General features: G+C 36.7%; 1 protein-coding gene and 1 long non-coding RNA gene across 12 annotated transcripts in view; both read right to left on the bottom strand.

Moving 5' to 3' along the window:
* The window catches only part of POT1 (protection of telomeres 1), a 93,866-nt gene extending 89,905 nt beyond the window's left edge, over positions 1 to 3,961 (bottom strand). Inside the window, exons 1-4 of one of the 10 annotated variants that reach the window (XM_065938856.1) lie at positions 3,846 to 3,933; positions 3,158 to 3,186; positions 2,902 to 3,031; positions 1,165 to 1,237 (exon numbers count right to left, since the gene is read on the bottom strand). In XM_065938856.1, coding sequence (XP_065794928.1) covers positions 1,165 to 1,237; positions 2,902 to 3,024 — 196 coding nt within the window. In that variant the 5' untranslated portion in view covers positions 3,025 to 3,031; positions 3,158 to 3,186; positions 3,846 to 3,933. Of the gene's footprint in view, positions 1 to 1,164; positions 1,238 to 2,777; positions 2,859 to 2,901; positions 3,087 to 3,157; positions 3,187 to 3,845 lie in introns of all 10 variants that reach the window. The other 9 variants (XM_065938855.1, XM_065938857.1, XM_065938861.1 and 6 more) reach the window with 9 other exon arrangements.
* LOC136171112 (uncharacterized) overlaps positions 1 to 14,706 on the bottom strand; it is a 1,397,893-nt gene that overhangs the window by 1,379,481 nt on the left and 3,706 nt on the right. The gene's annotated exons all lie outside the window — the stretch shown is intronic.

Below are 14,706 nucleotides of genomic sequence, written 5' to 3' on the forward strand. Positions count from 1 at the left end.
GTGAAGGGGACGACAGAGGATGAGATGGCTGGATGGCATCACCAACTCGATGGACATGGGTTTGGGTAGACTCCAGAAGTGGTGATGGACAGGGAGGCCTGGCGTGCTATAATTCATGGGGTCGCAAAGAGTTGGACACAACTGAGCGACTGAACTGAACTGAATGAAAAAATCTCCAGGTACAAGTGATTTCACCAGTGAATTCTATAAACATTTAAGGAAGAAGTAAACAATTCCAGGTAAAGTCTTCGAGAAAATAGGAAAGCAGGGGCCATAAACACCTCTTTACTAAGGACAGCATTACCCCAACATCAAAATCAATCAAAATCACTACAGGAAAAGACAGATTCCTACCATATTTTTTAATAAATATTAAATGCAAAAATTCTTAACAAAACATTAGCAAATCAAACCTAGGAATATATAAAAGGATAATACATCAGGAACATCACCACATCCTGCTCTATTTTTCTTCAAACCAAATTTCTGTCAATTATTACTTTGTACAATTATTTGCTGAATTTATTTATTCCCCTACAATGTAAACTCCATGAATGCAAGAACCTTGTTTTGGTCATTGCTATATTCCCTGTACCTAGAACAGTGTCTGTTATGTATATGGTTTCCAATAGTTTTGGAAACATATTTCAAAGTTTATTTCTCATTTTCTGCTGTAGACCATTCTTCATTCATTTAATTTCAGACTTCATATGAGATTTACTTTGGTCTCCAAGGATTCTAAACTCTTACCAAGATTATTTATGGGTTACTAGGGAGAAGAATTAGTTTACGTAACACCTAGGAAAGAAATAACATGCTGAAAATAGCATTATCTTACAATTTGCTGTTTGGGTCACATTAATGAAACTAGAAATAGGGAGATAAGTTAGCCATTGTAATATCTGGATAGGACATTAAAGGAATCTGAAGTAAAATGGAAGCCATGGGGGAGTGAGGAGTGGACAGACTTTGAAGAAAAAGATTTAGAGAGGAAAAGAGTAATTTTCATTCCATATATTTGATGCTGGAGTAAAAGAATAACTTTTCACTCTATAGAGTTTCATACTAAAAATGATTTTTGTGGTTATGTGTGTACGTATACATAAAGTTACCCATTTCTAAATTATAAGCAAAAAGTTAAGTAGAAATGGTCTTGTCATTTACCTTGAAGTCCAATCTTTAAAATAGCTCTTCTGTTTTCACCACAAATTAAAGAAGAGATAAGTGAGAGTTTTCCCTGAAGTGAGAAAAAAATAGTTACACATAAATTCAAGAGACTGTAATGACATAAGTAAAAAATAGAATAAAATTTTAACACTTCTTTATTCATCATTACAAAATACTGGAAAGAATCCAAGTACTGCTACACTGGGGAATGTTATAAACAGACTGTGGTGGAATTCCAGCAATCAATAAAATGTAATACTATTGATAAACATAACAACCTGAAGAATTGCAAGGAGTGAAAAGAAGCCACAATCAAAAGGCTACACACTGATACATGTAACATATAATATTGTACATCAACTATAATTAAAAAGAAAAAAGCTACAAACAGTTCAGTTCAGTTGCTCAGTCATGTCCAACTCTACTCAGTCATGTCCAACACTACATACTGTATGATTCAATTTACATGGCATTCTTGAAAGGCAAAAAATACTGTATAACATGAGAAAACTGGTCAAAAGTGGTTTCCATGGATTGAAATTAAGGTAGCAGCTGACTATAAAATTTTGGGAGAGTGAAAGCATGTTCTACAGCTTGATTATGGTTGCAGTTACACGTTTTTATACATCTGTCAAAACTCACAGGCCTATATATACTAAAATACAGTGAATTTCATTGTAAAATGCATTTAGTAAAATTCAAGAAATGTAAATGTTTCTTGAGACACCTGCAGACATGCACAGGTTAGAAAAAGGAATGTAAGAATTCAAACTGACATTTCATTTATATCTAAAAGGGTTTATCTTAATAACACTAATAAAAATGCTAGAATTTTTTAAATATTTCACTTAAATTCTTCTATATCAAACACACAAAATAAGTGAAGAATGATGAAGTTAGGTACAGCATAGTAATAATTAAGATTAATGATCCATCAGAAAGAAAATTAATCAAAGCATTTTATTAATAAACACAAGTATGCGAGAAGCATCATCCTAATCAACCAAATGTGAAGTGAGTTTGCAAATACTAAAAAACATTTGATTAGAAATTTAAATACAATGAAGTAGAGAAGACCAGCCGTAATACACAGAACTTTACTTCATATGACAGGAAATATCAGGAAAATGGAAAACAAAAAAAATGAAAGATAAATGTCTACATGGAGAAGATTGATTACGAGGTAAAACTGAAAAGTTACATCATTTCTCTTTCACTATATGACACATTTTGTCAGTAAGCTGTTTACCTGCTTCCCATCACTCTTAACTTTGACCCAAAATTAAATACACAATAACTGAAATTTAAAAATTCACTAAATATGCATAACAAATATTGGATATAACCCCCCCAAAAGTTCAGGAACTTAAAGACAAAATCAATAGAAATTCCACAGTCTGAAAATCCTCAGCCAAAACACAAAACAAAAACAGTACTGAAGAAAGACAAACAGTACCTGACAGACCAGAAGGACAATATCAAAGAAACCAACATGCAAACATACATGTAAGTGACATCCAGAAAAAGAAGAGAGTAAAAATAAGCAAGAAAAAAAAATTCCAAGAAACATTAGTCAATAATTTCCCTAATTTGATAAAAAAACTATTGACCTGTGCATCCAAGAAGTTCAGTTACTCACATCAGGATAAGTTCAAATAAACAACACACCAAGGCACTCGACAATCCAACTTCTGAAAACAAATGATAACTATTCTGAGTTGAGTCAATTCTCACCTGGATATATTTATTGTCATAATCACAACCTGGCTGTAGGGATCTGATATCGACTTTGTGTAATTTATTTAGCAGATCAACTTCAGGCACTCCGTTGACTTCTTTTATTAATTCAAGTGGCATATCAGATCTGCTTCATAGTGTGATGGAAAGCAAATTCAGTTAGAGAAGTTGATAACTTACTGCTGAAAACACAAAAACCAGTATTTTATCCAAAATATAGTAAATAATTTGCTTGAAGCGTCTTTTGACTTACTTTTGCTTTTCCTTTCTAGTTAGTCATCACTTGTTGGGGGAGAAGGACCGGTGAATTATTCTGTAATTCTATTACGAGGATCAATACACACATCCTCCTAAGGCATTCAAACTTAACCATTTTCTATTAGTCTTGTATTTTAAGAACTACTTGTACAATTTAGTTTTAGGATCTGTGAAAAGGGCCCTAACAACTGCCTTTACCACTGTGCTTTAAAGTGTACAAACTACTGAGGAAGGGAAAGGAGGTTGAAATGTTTTGCGCTTGTTTTTAAATCCCTTTGGCAGTTGTAACATTGTGTAGACAAACTGTGCCCCAAAAGTTTATGACTCCAAAATATATCTGTTGCCTTCTCCCTCCAGCCCCTACGCAGTCTAAAGAAACTATTGAACTGCTGTTAACTTGCGCATTTTCAGGTTCCTTTTCCCCCCAAACTTATTGCCTGGGACACGCACTAGTATCTATATTTAGTTTTAGTGTGTGCGCACCAAGCTTCTCCAAGCCAGATGACCGGCGGAGACCTGGACTAACTGAAGTCAGCTGCTCACAAAATGCAATGCTAAGATGCTCAACACAAGTTAAGCTCACGAGAAAGACAAGTATGAAGAGTTTCCCTGCAATAACTCCTCCAAATGTTGACCTAAGCTAAACCAGGCTCTTCATAATATCGGTTCAGGTCCCAACTCACCTGGCAACCACGTCAAGATCTCCAAACTTACTTGGAAATTGACTGACCCACTCTCTTAAGAGAAACTAGGAAGAGTTCGGACGGGCGCGCTCGTGACGTCACACGCACGCCAGCAAGCCAATCCCACGCATGCGCACACGACCGCTAGGGTATACCAGCTGCTCGTTCTCGGGCCTTTGGAGGACGAATTACGAGTTGGTGTCTAGGCCTAAAATGCGCTGGATGTTTCCCGGAACACCTAGAGGATTCAGCGCTTGACGGGGCGGGTGGCGGCTGTACTACCCCCGCGCCCCGAATTCCCGCCGATTCACTTAGGGCGGCTCCCGCCAATTTCGAGCAGTCTCTCAGGCGGGAGACAGAGGGAGGAGAGGAGATGCTACACGTTTCCTAAATCTCGTAACCAATGAAAAGCCTTTCGCAAACCTAGGCGGGTTTGGTAGGTTGAAAGCTGCTGGGGACAGGGCCCTTATTTTAGTTCCCAGTTGTCTCCCCCTAAAGGCAAGAGTTCTAACGCAGTTTTTACAGTGAAATAAATCTAGCAATGAGGAATGCTACTTTTCAGATTTGATTAACCACTTCAATGATTTATAGGACTGTGATTTGATGCTATAATTAATTAGCTGTTTAGTTGCTAAGTCTTGTCAGACTCTTTTGCGACACCATGTGCACCTGGCCAGGCTTCTCTGTCTGTAGGATTTCCCAGGAAAGAATATTAGAGTGGGTTGCCGGTTTCCTTTGCCAGGGGAATCTTCCCCTCCCAGGGATCAAACCTGCCTCTCCTGCATTGGCATTTGGGTTCTTTACCACTGAGCCACCGTAGTTAATGAGATGCTGTTAAATGTGAATCTTCTGCTTATTTTTGATTTCTCCCTCCAGTCATTTACATGAAACCACCCCAGTGCAAAACTAGAATGAAATAAGGATTCACATAAATATTTCCAAGGCTATTTGGACTGAACTATCTGCTGTACGTATATATTTGCAGGAAGAAGTAGCTAACATATTTGAAGAAAACAATTTTTTTCAGCAGGAAGCACGTGTGTTAGTCCATCTTCCCTTTCTTTCCCATCCCTGTATTCATTTACCACCAGTTGAGATAACAATTCGAGCTCTGCAGCTGGCTATTTGAGGAAAACTATCCAAGGGGTCAATTACACATCTTTTCTCAATCTATTTTCAACTTTTCCTTCTTATTCTCTGTGTTGATCTGAAACAAGTAAGACTACCAGATAATTCTCCAACAAGGATGTGTTTATTTGGGATCAGTAGAATGGGGCAACCCAAGGTTTGCGACCACGGGGAAACATGCAAGAAAAGGACTGGAAAGGGAAGAAGAAAGCTGGTATAGAGAGGGAAAGAGAGCTGGGAGGGTTTTAATAGCAAAGAGTTCATGGCTTTTCATTGAGTCTTTTTTTAACCTTATTTTATATTGGAGTATAGTCAATTAATAAACAATGTTGTGATTAGTTTCAGGTGGACAGTGAAGGGACTCAGCCATACATATATACGTATCTGTTCACTCCCAAACTTCTTTCCTATCCAGGCTGCACATAACAGTGAGCAGAGTTCCATGTGCTATACAATAGGTCCTTGTTGGTTATCTATTTGAAATATAGCAGTATGTACTTCATCCCAAACTCTCTATCTATCCCTTCCCTCCATTCTCCTCCCTGCAACCACAAGTTCATTCTTTAAATCTGTGAGTCTCTGTTCTGTAAGTTCATTTGTATCAAATATCTTTGCCAGGAAAGGGAAGTCTGTCTTCTTCTTGTTAAGGTCAGCAGGGTGTGAGATCTCAGTTTTCTAGTCTCCCAACTCTATTTTTTTCCCCCAATATCTAACTGAATTAACAATCACCCAAATTATAGCATTAAGGAAACATAAGGTAATTACTATATTTTTAAACTTATCCAAATGTGAGCTTATTGGAAAGAAAAAAAAAAGTTTATACAGATATTTTCATAAGCTTCCTGTTTAGCGTAGGCCCAAAGCCTTGGTGGTCATCTTTTAAGGTCCTTATAAATATACAGGACTGAGACAGGATTTACTATTGGGTCCTACAGGGAAATACACAGGAGCAATTCATTTCTTTGGGAGTGAAACTATCCACTGACCTTATGACTACTGGTTCTCCAAGTTTACTAAAGCCCAAAATTTTAACACCATGATCATTACAGAGGAATTTTTTTTTCATCTGTCACATATAAACGTGGCAACACAGAACCTGTATACATGTCCTTAGTTTTAAAAATATACACCATCTAAACTATCTTTTTAGTTTAATCCTTCTAGTTATCCTTTGCCCTAAAATGAGAAAAAAATCTTACTTTCAATTAAAAAAAAAAAAAAACGGGGGAAAGTGCCAAGTTAATCATTTTGAAAGTGGAGTAAAACACTGTGGGGTTCAAACAGTATAGTTGTCAATTTCCTATATACAAAAAAGAGAGATGGTTAGTCCTTATTGATATATAGATATGTCCACCTATCACTCCCAGCAAATCTTAATACAAACATAATAGTTCATCTCCATAAACCCCAAGACAATTGACTCAACAACAAAGTTATATAAATCAGGTATATATTGGAAAAGTTTAGAACACAAGGACTGTTTTGAAAGTTCAGTTTGACTGTGCATAATAATATGTCATTGTATCCAATGGCAATTTTAACTGTATCCAATCCAACTCTATTTAATTGAGGTTTTGCTTATTTTATTTATTTTTTACATTTGCAATTGGCATTTAAACACCTTCTTCCACAGCCTAAGCTTACTACGGGCAAGGAGGATTGTTTGCTGTTGTGACCAGTGTGACCAGTTGTGGCCAATGTCTGGCACATTGTAGGTGCTGAATATTTGTTGAATGAACAAATGTTCAGGAAAAAAAATTTCTCTTTCCTCACCTCTGGCTTCCATCATTTCACCCCTAATTTACCATATTACATTGAAATTGTCTTTCCAAGATAACTGAAGAGTTCTTTGTTGCTAAGCCAAAAGGACACTTTTTAGTCTTTCTTACTTATCTTTTAAAAAAGTATTTTCATCTTGCTACTGTAACTGCACAAGGCCTTATGGGGCCTCTCTGGGACAGACCTGCCCCACTCATGTCCTCCACTTGCCTCTTGTCTGTAAAAAAACTTAAGCCAAATAATAAATTTAATCAGAGAAATGAGAAAATGCAGAAACAAAGAAAAATTGTCAAACAAGACAAAATAATGATAGTTTAGCTATTAAACAAAGTCAAAGACAGTTTTTCTTAAGGGCTATATAAAACATTCTGCACCATATCTTTTGAACTATTTTGTATATACTAAAACCCCCATCAGACGAGTTTGCTCACAAACATGCTGCCCACAAGTATGTAGACCCACAGACCATTTGGAACCAGAAGTTGATGATGTTGACTCCTGGTTATCTCATCACCAGCCAAACAAAAGGATGTCCATGAACTGAGCATATACCCTGAAACCTTTCATGAGCATGTAGCTCTTTTTCTCTTTCCCCTGTATGTATAACCTCCAAGCAAACCATGGGGAGTAGGGACTCAGTTCTTTGGTCCATGGGTCAACCTTCTCCTTGGGATTGTCAGCTTCCACAATAATGCTCTTTCCTTTTACCCAATGTTGGTCTCTCAGTATTAGATTCTTGAGCCATGAGCAGCCAAATTTAAGTTTGGTAACAGTACCACATGTTCTTAGTTTTTCTTTCATTCTCTATCAACAGAAACCTTTAAAGTTTTCTTATTTTCTTTCCTGTTAAAGTCTATGAATGTCCATATTCTACTATGATGAAGATATCTAAAAGAGGTATATAAAACTGCTTTTTTGTTGTGATTGTTCTCAATTACTCTAGGACCCAAATGCTCCCTACATATTCAAGCAACTTCTAATCTTGTTCTTCTTCATAACCTCCCAGTTACTGGCTGAGTTGGGGGTGGGTCCAGCTCCGAATTCTACACATTTCTTCCTCACATTAGCAATTAGTTTGTCCTACAAATGAAAAAAACAAAAAAAAAAACCTGAATATGAAATACAGTGTAATTTAAGATAATAAGAGGTGGAAAAAAGAGATTGAATCAACTAGATAGGGCAATGAACTCATATAATGCCAAAACAATCCATTATTGTTTTTCTACCTTTACTGAAGCAATATAAAAAGCTACACTAAGACTAACAATTAATGTAACAGCTATTCCAAGTTATAATTTTTAAAGATGCAGAGAAGGAAGTTTTGGTACAAAATCTACAATGTAAAAATGTTCAATTTTAAGAAAAGTTAAAATGAAATTCTCACTAATAAAAAATAAAAAATAAGTGCTGAAAGTAGAATTTTTTAACTAAGAGAAGCATGAATATGAGGATTCAGTGCACCCCTAGTGGCTCAGTGGTAAAGCATCCACCTGCCCTTGGAAGAGATGCAAGAGATTTGAGTTTAATCCCTGGGTCTGAAAGTTTCCCTGGAGTAGGAAATGACAACACCCTCCAGTGTTCTTGTTTGGAGAATCTCATGGACAGAAGAGCCTGGAAGGCTACAGTCCCTGGGTTCTCAAAGAGTTGGACACAACTGAGCATGATGGATGGACACTTTTTTCCTAAATGACTGACCAGAAGGAAAGAAATTAATCTACAAGCTTCTGGTACTTCTTATCTCTCATAAGCATTTTTAAACTGCTCTTACCTATTTATTTTTTAATGTTGATATTTTGAATTGAATTTTCTAGTCACCCAATACTTCAAATTTATTTCCTATGCATTAATTGTGGGGTTGTTACCCATTCCTATTGCAATCAGCTATCTTCCTGCAAGCATTTGGTATCATGTTGCATCCCAAGCACTTGACAATAATATGTTCTACTTATTCTTTAGTTTCCTAACAGTAGTAACTACATTACATTGTTTAGAGTTCATTTCCTTGCAATCTAATAGCATTTGTGTCCAATCCCAATGAACATATCAGTAACTGTATAAAATCTTATTTCTAAAGCATCAACTTTTTATATTGTTTTATAGTTTAAAAGATGTTTCAAACATAAATTTATAGCAACATTATATTTCAAGCATAAACTTAAATAAGGGATGTAATCACAGGGTATATTATGAAAACAATAAAGATATTTTTAAAACATAATATTGAATATCACAAATTGAGGAAAACATTAGAGTCTCTTGAAGAGATTCCACCATAATTTCTGTATTTTAGTAGTATTTTTTTTAAATTACAATTAACTTCCAGTTATCACATCAAGTTCAGTGAAAAGCTCTGTCTGAGAGGAATACTAAGTGACAAATCACACACTAAGGAAAAAGTGAATGACTGGAAACAGAGCATAACAGCCTGAACATTTAGTAAACATTACAGGGATACAGATACATGAAGGAAGGGTGAGCAAAGCAAGAAGGACCATGATCTTATCAGAAAGAAGAGTGAGACACTCTCCTTTTTGCATTAAGCCATTCAGTTCAGTACAGTTCAGTCACTCAGTCGTGTCCGACTCTTTGCGACCCCAAGAATCGCAGCACGCCAGGCCTTGCTGTCCACCACCAACACCCAGAGCTTACTCAAACTCATGTCCATTGAGTTGGTGATGCCATCCAGCCATCTCATCCTCTGTCATCCCCTTCTCCTCCTGCCCCCAATTTCTCCCAGCATCAGGGACTTTTCCAATGAGTCAACTCTTTGCATGAGATGGCCAAAGTATTGGAGTTTCAGCTTCAGCATCAGTCCTTCCAATGAACACACAGGACTGATCTCCTGTGCACAGGATGCAACACACTGGTTGCATCTCCTTGCGGTCCAAGGGACTCTCAAGAGTCTTCTCCAACCAAGCCATTAGACACCTAAGTAATTCATAGAATCTAAGAGGCACAGGGTTGATTGAAACAGGCTGTCTCAACAGAGAATTTTTAGTTAAGTTACACTAAAGATAACTATTGGAAACAATCTGCATTTACAATATCAACATAAGTTAATTCAGAATAAGATTCTCTGAGAAAACTGTTTATAGGAAAAAAAATTTAAAAAACAAACAAAAAAAAACACCTCGAGGTGCCAATGTGTGAGACGAAACACGTTGCCTAAGAAAATGGTTGTTTCTCTGTAGAGGTGGAGAAGAGAGAGGAATTTAGCAAAAAGCCAAAGGGTATACATGATTCCCTGAAGAGATGCTATTTTTTGATGCCTGTGCTGTCCTTCAGTAACCCATGAAAAAAATTTCTCATTTGGTAAAGTTGTTGATCACATGAAATTAAAAGACGCTTACTCCTTGGGAGAAAAGTTGTGACCAACCTAGACAACATATTAAAAAGCAGAGACATTACTTTGGCAACAAAGGTCCATCTAGTCAAGACTATGGTTTTTCCAGTAGTCATGTATGGATGTGAGAGTTGGATTATAAAGAAAACTGAGCACCAAAGATTTGATACTTCTGAACTATGGTGTTGGAGAAGACTCTTGAGAGTCCCTTAGACTGCAAGAAGACCCAACCAGTCCATCCTAAAGGATATCAGGTCTGAATGTACTTTGGAAGGACTGATGTTGAAGCTGAAACTCCAATACTTTGGCCACCTGATGCAGAGAGCTGACTCATTTGAAAAGACGCTGATGCTGGAAAGATTGAAGGCGGGAGGAAAAGGGGATGACAGAGGATGAGATGGTTGGATGGCATCACTGACTCAATGCACATGAGTTTGAGTAAACTCCAGGCATTGGTGATGGACAGGGAGGCCTGGTGTGCTGCAGTCCATGGGATCACAAAGAGTTGGACATGACTGAACTGAACTGAACAGCCGTCAGACTGTAGCCACTCCCTACATTAAGCCCTGAGGATAGGAAGTTCAGGATGTGAAAACAGGATAGTGGCCCCAGATAGATTAGGTGCACATGAAAGAAATGATTTCAGTAAGCCCAGCTTACATCTTCCCATACATAGAAAAGCATTAAATTTCTTGAGATACCTGGTTTTCCTTAATTAACAATCAAGCACTAATCTGGGTACTGCTGTGAAGGGATTTTGCAAATCAATTGATATTAAGTATGGAGCTTATCTTTTAGCATTGATAGTCAAACACAATTTAGTCACTAAACATAAAAAAACTGGAGGTTATCTTGGGGTCTGACCCAATCAGGCAGAAAGCAAAGAAGAACTTATGGCAGAAAGCGAAGTAGAACTAAAGAGCCTCTTGATGAAAGTGAAAGAGGAGAGTGAAAAATTTGGTTTAAAAATCAACATTCTGAAAACTAAGATCATGACATCTGGTCCCATCACTTCATGGCAAATAAATGAGGAAACAATGGAAAGAGTGACAGCCTTTACTTTGGGGGGGCTCCAAAATCACTGCAGATGGTGCCTGAAGCCATAAATTTAAAAGACACTTGCTTCTTGGGAGAAAAGTTATGACCCACTGAGACAGCATATTAAAAAGCAGACATTACTTTGCCAACAAAATTCCATCTAGTCAAAGTTATGGTTTTTCCAGTAGTCATGAATGGATGTGAGAGTTGGACTGTAAAGAAAGCTAAGCGCCAAAGAATTGATGCTTTTGAACTGTGGTGTTGACTCTTGAGAGTCCCTTGGACTTCAAGGATATCCAACCAGTCCATTCTAAAGGAAATCAGTTCATTGGAAGGACTGATGCTGAAGTTGAAACTCCAATACTTTGACCACCTGATGCAAAGAACTGACTCACTTGGAAAGATTCTGATGCTGGGAAAGATTGAAGGCGGGTGGAGAAGGGGACAACAGAGGATGAGATGGTTGGCTGGTATCACTGACTCAATGGACATGAGTTTCAGTAACCTCTGAGAGTTAGTGATGGTCAGGGAAGCCTGGCATGCTGCAGTCCATAGGGTCACAAAGAGTCAGACACGACTGAGCCATTGAAATGAACTGATCTGATTGATCACAGTAAGGAAGTAAGGGATTTGGTCTATGATCAGACTGATACAAGTATAACTGAGGCAGCACACACTGAAGAGAGAGAAAGAAAAATAATAATGAAAGACCTGCTCAAAATGAGCAGACATGAAGGATAGACTAGTCAAAGAGGAACTTTCAATTTCTTAACACTGTAGATGTATGGATTTATGTCTTGAGTTTAGAGTCACTATTTTCTGAATGTCCTGCAGAGTATACTATGAGGATAGTTCTGGACAATCCTGCATGGAATAATACTCACTATAGAGTTTTACATAATCTTAGGGTTAAAAAAATGTGTTAGACTTCAAAATATGTGTTTTAAAAAGACTCTGGTCCAGTGCTGAAAGTTGGAGAGCATGGTAGCAGGTAGTAAAGTGTAATCTGATTTTTTTTCTCTTTTTTACCCATCTTTTTTGAGTGATCAAAAATAGGCACACTTTTAAATCCTTCATAATGAATAGTTTAAATAATGGAAAATTGATTAGGAGGTTTCACTTTTTTTAGTTCATCATGGTTATTTGGCATAATTGAGAACCATTTGCTTTAGGTTCAAAACATGTTTTTAACACAAAAAGACATTTTGTACTTTTGTCAGATCTTTCTTCTATTAGTTTAAATAGAATCTGCATTTATTCATTACATTCATACATTTTTTGAGGAATTGCAAAATTCAACATCATAGAGTCCCCTTGATGAAAATTGAGGGTACGTTATTCTTTTTTCACTTGTATACAATAACAGTGAGAAGTTCTGTATATAAATGACAGTTTATCTTTTCTCCCTACAGTGATAGGTTATAGCTACTGTATTGGAGGATGAATCATAGGGTCCCCTTGATGAAAATTGAGGGTATGTTATTCTTTTTTCACTTGTATACAATAACAGTGAGAAGTTCTGTTTATAAATGACAGTTTATCTTTTCTCCCTACAGTGATAGGTTATAGCTACTGTATTGGAGGATGAAATATGATTTGTGTTGGCCCTACTTTTATCTAGTCCTCAGTAGTAAAAGAAAATTAGTTCAAAGCATCTTTCCTATGATTAGAATAGAATAGAAATGATTACCATATAATCGTATTTGAAAAACTTCTAGTTTAATTAGGATACATTCAACCCAGAGTACAGTGTCAAAATCTGGCACTTTCAAAGTTTGGCATAGTCAAAGGAATAGAACAGAAGGAGAAAAGCAAATACTTTGCTTTTCCTACTTATTTTCACATTAAGATGGTGTAAATGAGTCCAAAGTCTAGATGCATGTTTGTTTAACAGTTTTGTAACTCTATCAAAAAGAAAGGAATCGGTAAAAAGAAATTTTATTCTTTCTGCTTTGTCATTTATACTTACCATGAAGGATTATTTATGTACTCCAAGTAATCCACTAATCAATTCTATTCATATTACATTTACAATACTACTAATATTAATCCTGATAATTTTCCCTCATATTAAACATTCTTCTTTTCTTTCAATTTCTGCCCATTAGCCTTTATATCAAACCATTCATTCCTCCCTCAGAAAAATTCTATTCTCTTTGCCACAATTACACATTCAGGAATGAGCATGTGGCCCAAGGACAGATGAAAAAGTATTTGCTGGGGACTTTTGTGAGAAAATTTTTTCCTCTCTTTGTTGTCACAGCAACAGTATGGCAAACCAGCCTCCCATCTTTCTGATACAAAGTGAGGAAACATGTAGATCAATTACTCCTGTACGCCATTCCATGGCCAAAAAGGAAACAAATTTAAGATGAAGCCAGTCTGTGGTAAAGGAGCAGAATGTCAGATTTTTAAAAAATCTGCGTTTGATAACTTTAAGCCCTTGTATCAACTAACTCTGAAATTCACATGCCTCTGAATTTTAAGTTTTATGAACTTGTTTCAATTTTACATTACTGGCAGTCAAAAGAAGACTTCTTTTAGGCTAGCACCAGGGAATTGATAGGTGTAGACATCTAACATTGCTAATAATAATCTAATATTTTCATTGGCATCCTAGATATCTCCACTCATATGTCGGGAAGATATCTCCAACTTTCAAACTGGAACAGGCTCAAGAGAGAACTCTAGATGTTATGAACTCCAAATTGTTCCACTTTAATATTCTCTAATTCAATGAATGGCACCACTTTCATGCAATTAATTACTCAGGCTAAACCACATTGAGGATGCTCTTATTTCTTCTAACACTCCACAACCAATCTGAAAGTTCTGATGTCTCTGTTTTCAGATCATATCCTATTCTGGATCCAGGCCCTTGCCATCACCTCCATCAAGTCAATTATCTTTCACTGTTTCAAAGTAACAGCCTTCTAAACTGGATTACTAACCATCATTCTTATTATTTTACATCTAATTCCCCACATGGGGCCCAGAGGGATTTTTTTAAAAATATATTGAGAAAATGTCACTTCCGCTTACAGTATCTTTCAGTGGTTTTTCACCACACTCAAAAAAAAAAAAAAAAAAATATCTAGCCTCTCAACACTTCCACTTTTACATCCAGATATTTCCCTCAGTCTCTCTGCTTAAAAGTACTGACTTCTGCTGGTTTGGAAACAGACTAAACACACTGAAATTCTCTTCTCCAAATAGTCAAGAAACTTGGCTCTTTCTTCCTTGAGGTCTCTACTGAAAAGTCACCTTGCTAGAGGGTGGTTTTCTAACCATTTGTTCACTATTCTTTGCTATCTTGTATTAGTTCTAAAGGAAATGGGTGACTATATATTATCAGTCCAACTGACAATGTTTGACCACCAGATCTGTTGATAACTGATCATCTACTCTTAGATTTTTCAGTGATAAGAGCTATAGTCCATTTTTGCTTACAACATTTTGACTTGGGGTTGTTTTTTGTTTTGTTTTGTTTTAATTTGCAACAAAATAGTTAGTTCAGTTCAGTTCAGTCACTCAGTCGTGCCCGACTCTTTGCGACCCCCTGAATCGCAGCAC

Source organism: Muntiacus reevesi, chromosome 6 (assembly GCF_963930625.1).
Source record: "Muntiacus reevesi chromosome 6, mMunRee1.1, whole genome shotgun sequence".
Lineage (NCBI taxonomy): Eukaryota > Metazoa > Chordata > Mammalia > Artiodactyla > Cervidae > Muntiacus > Muntiacus reevesi.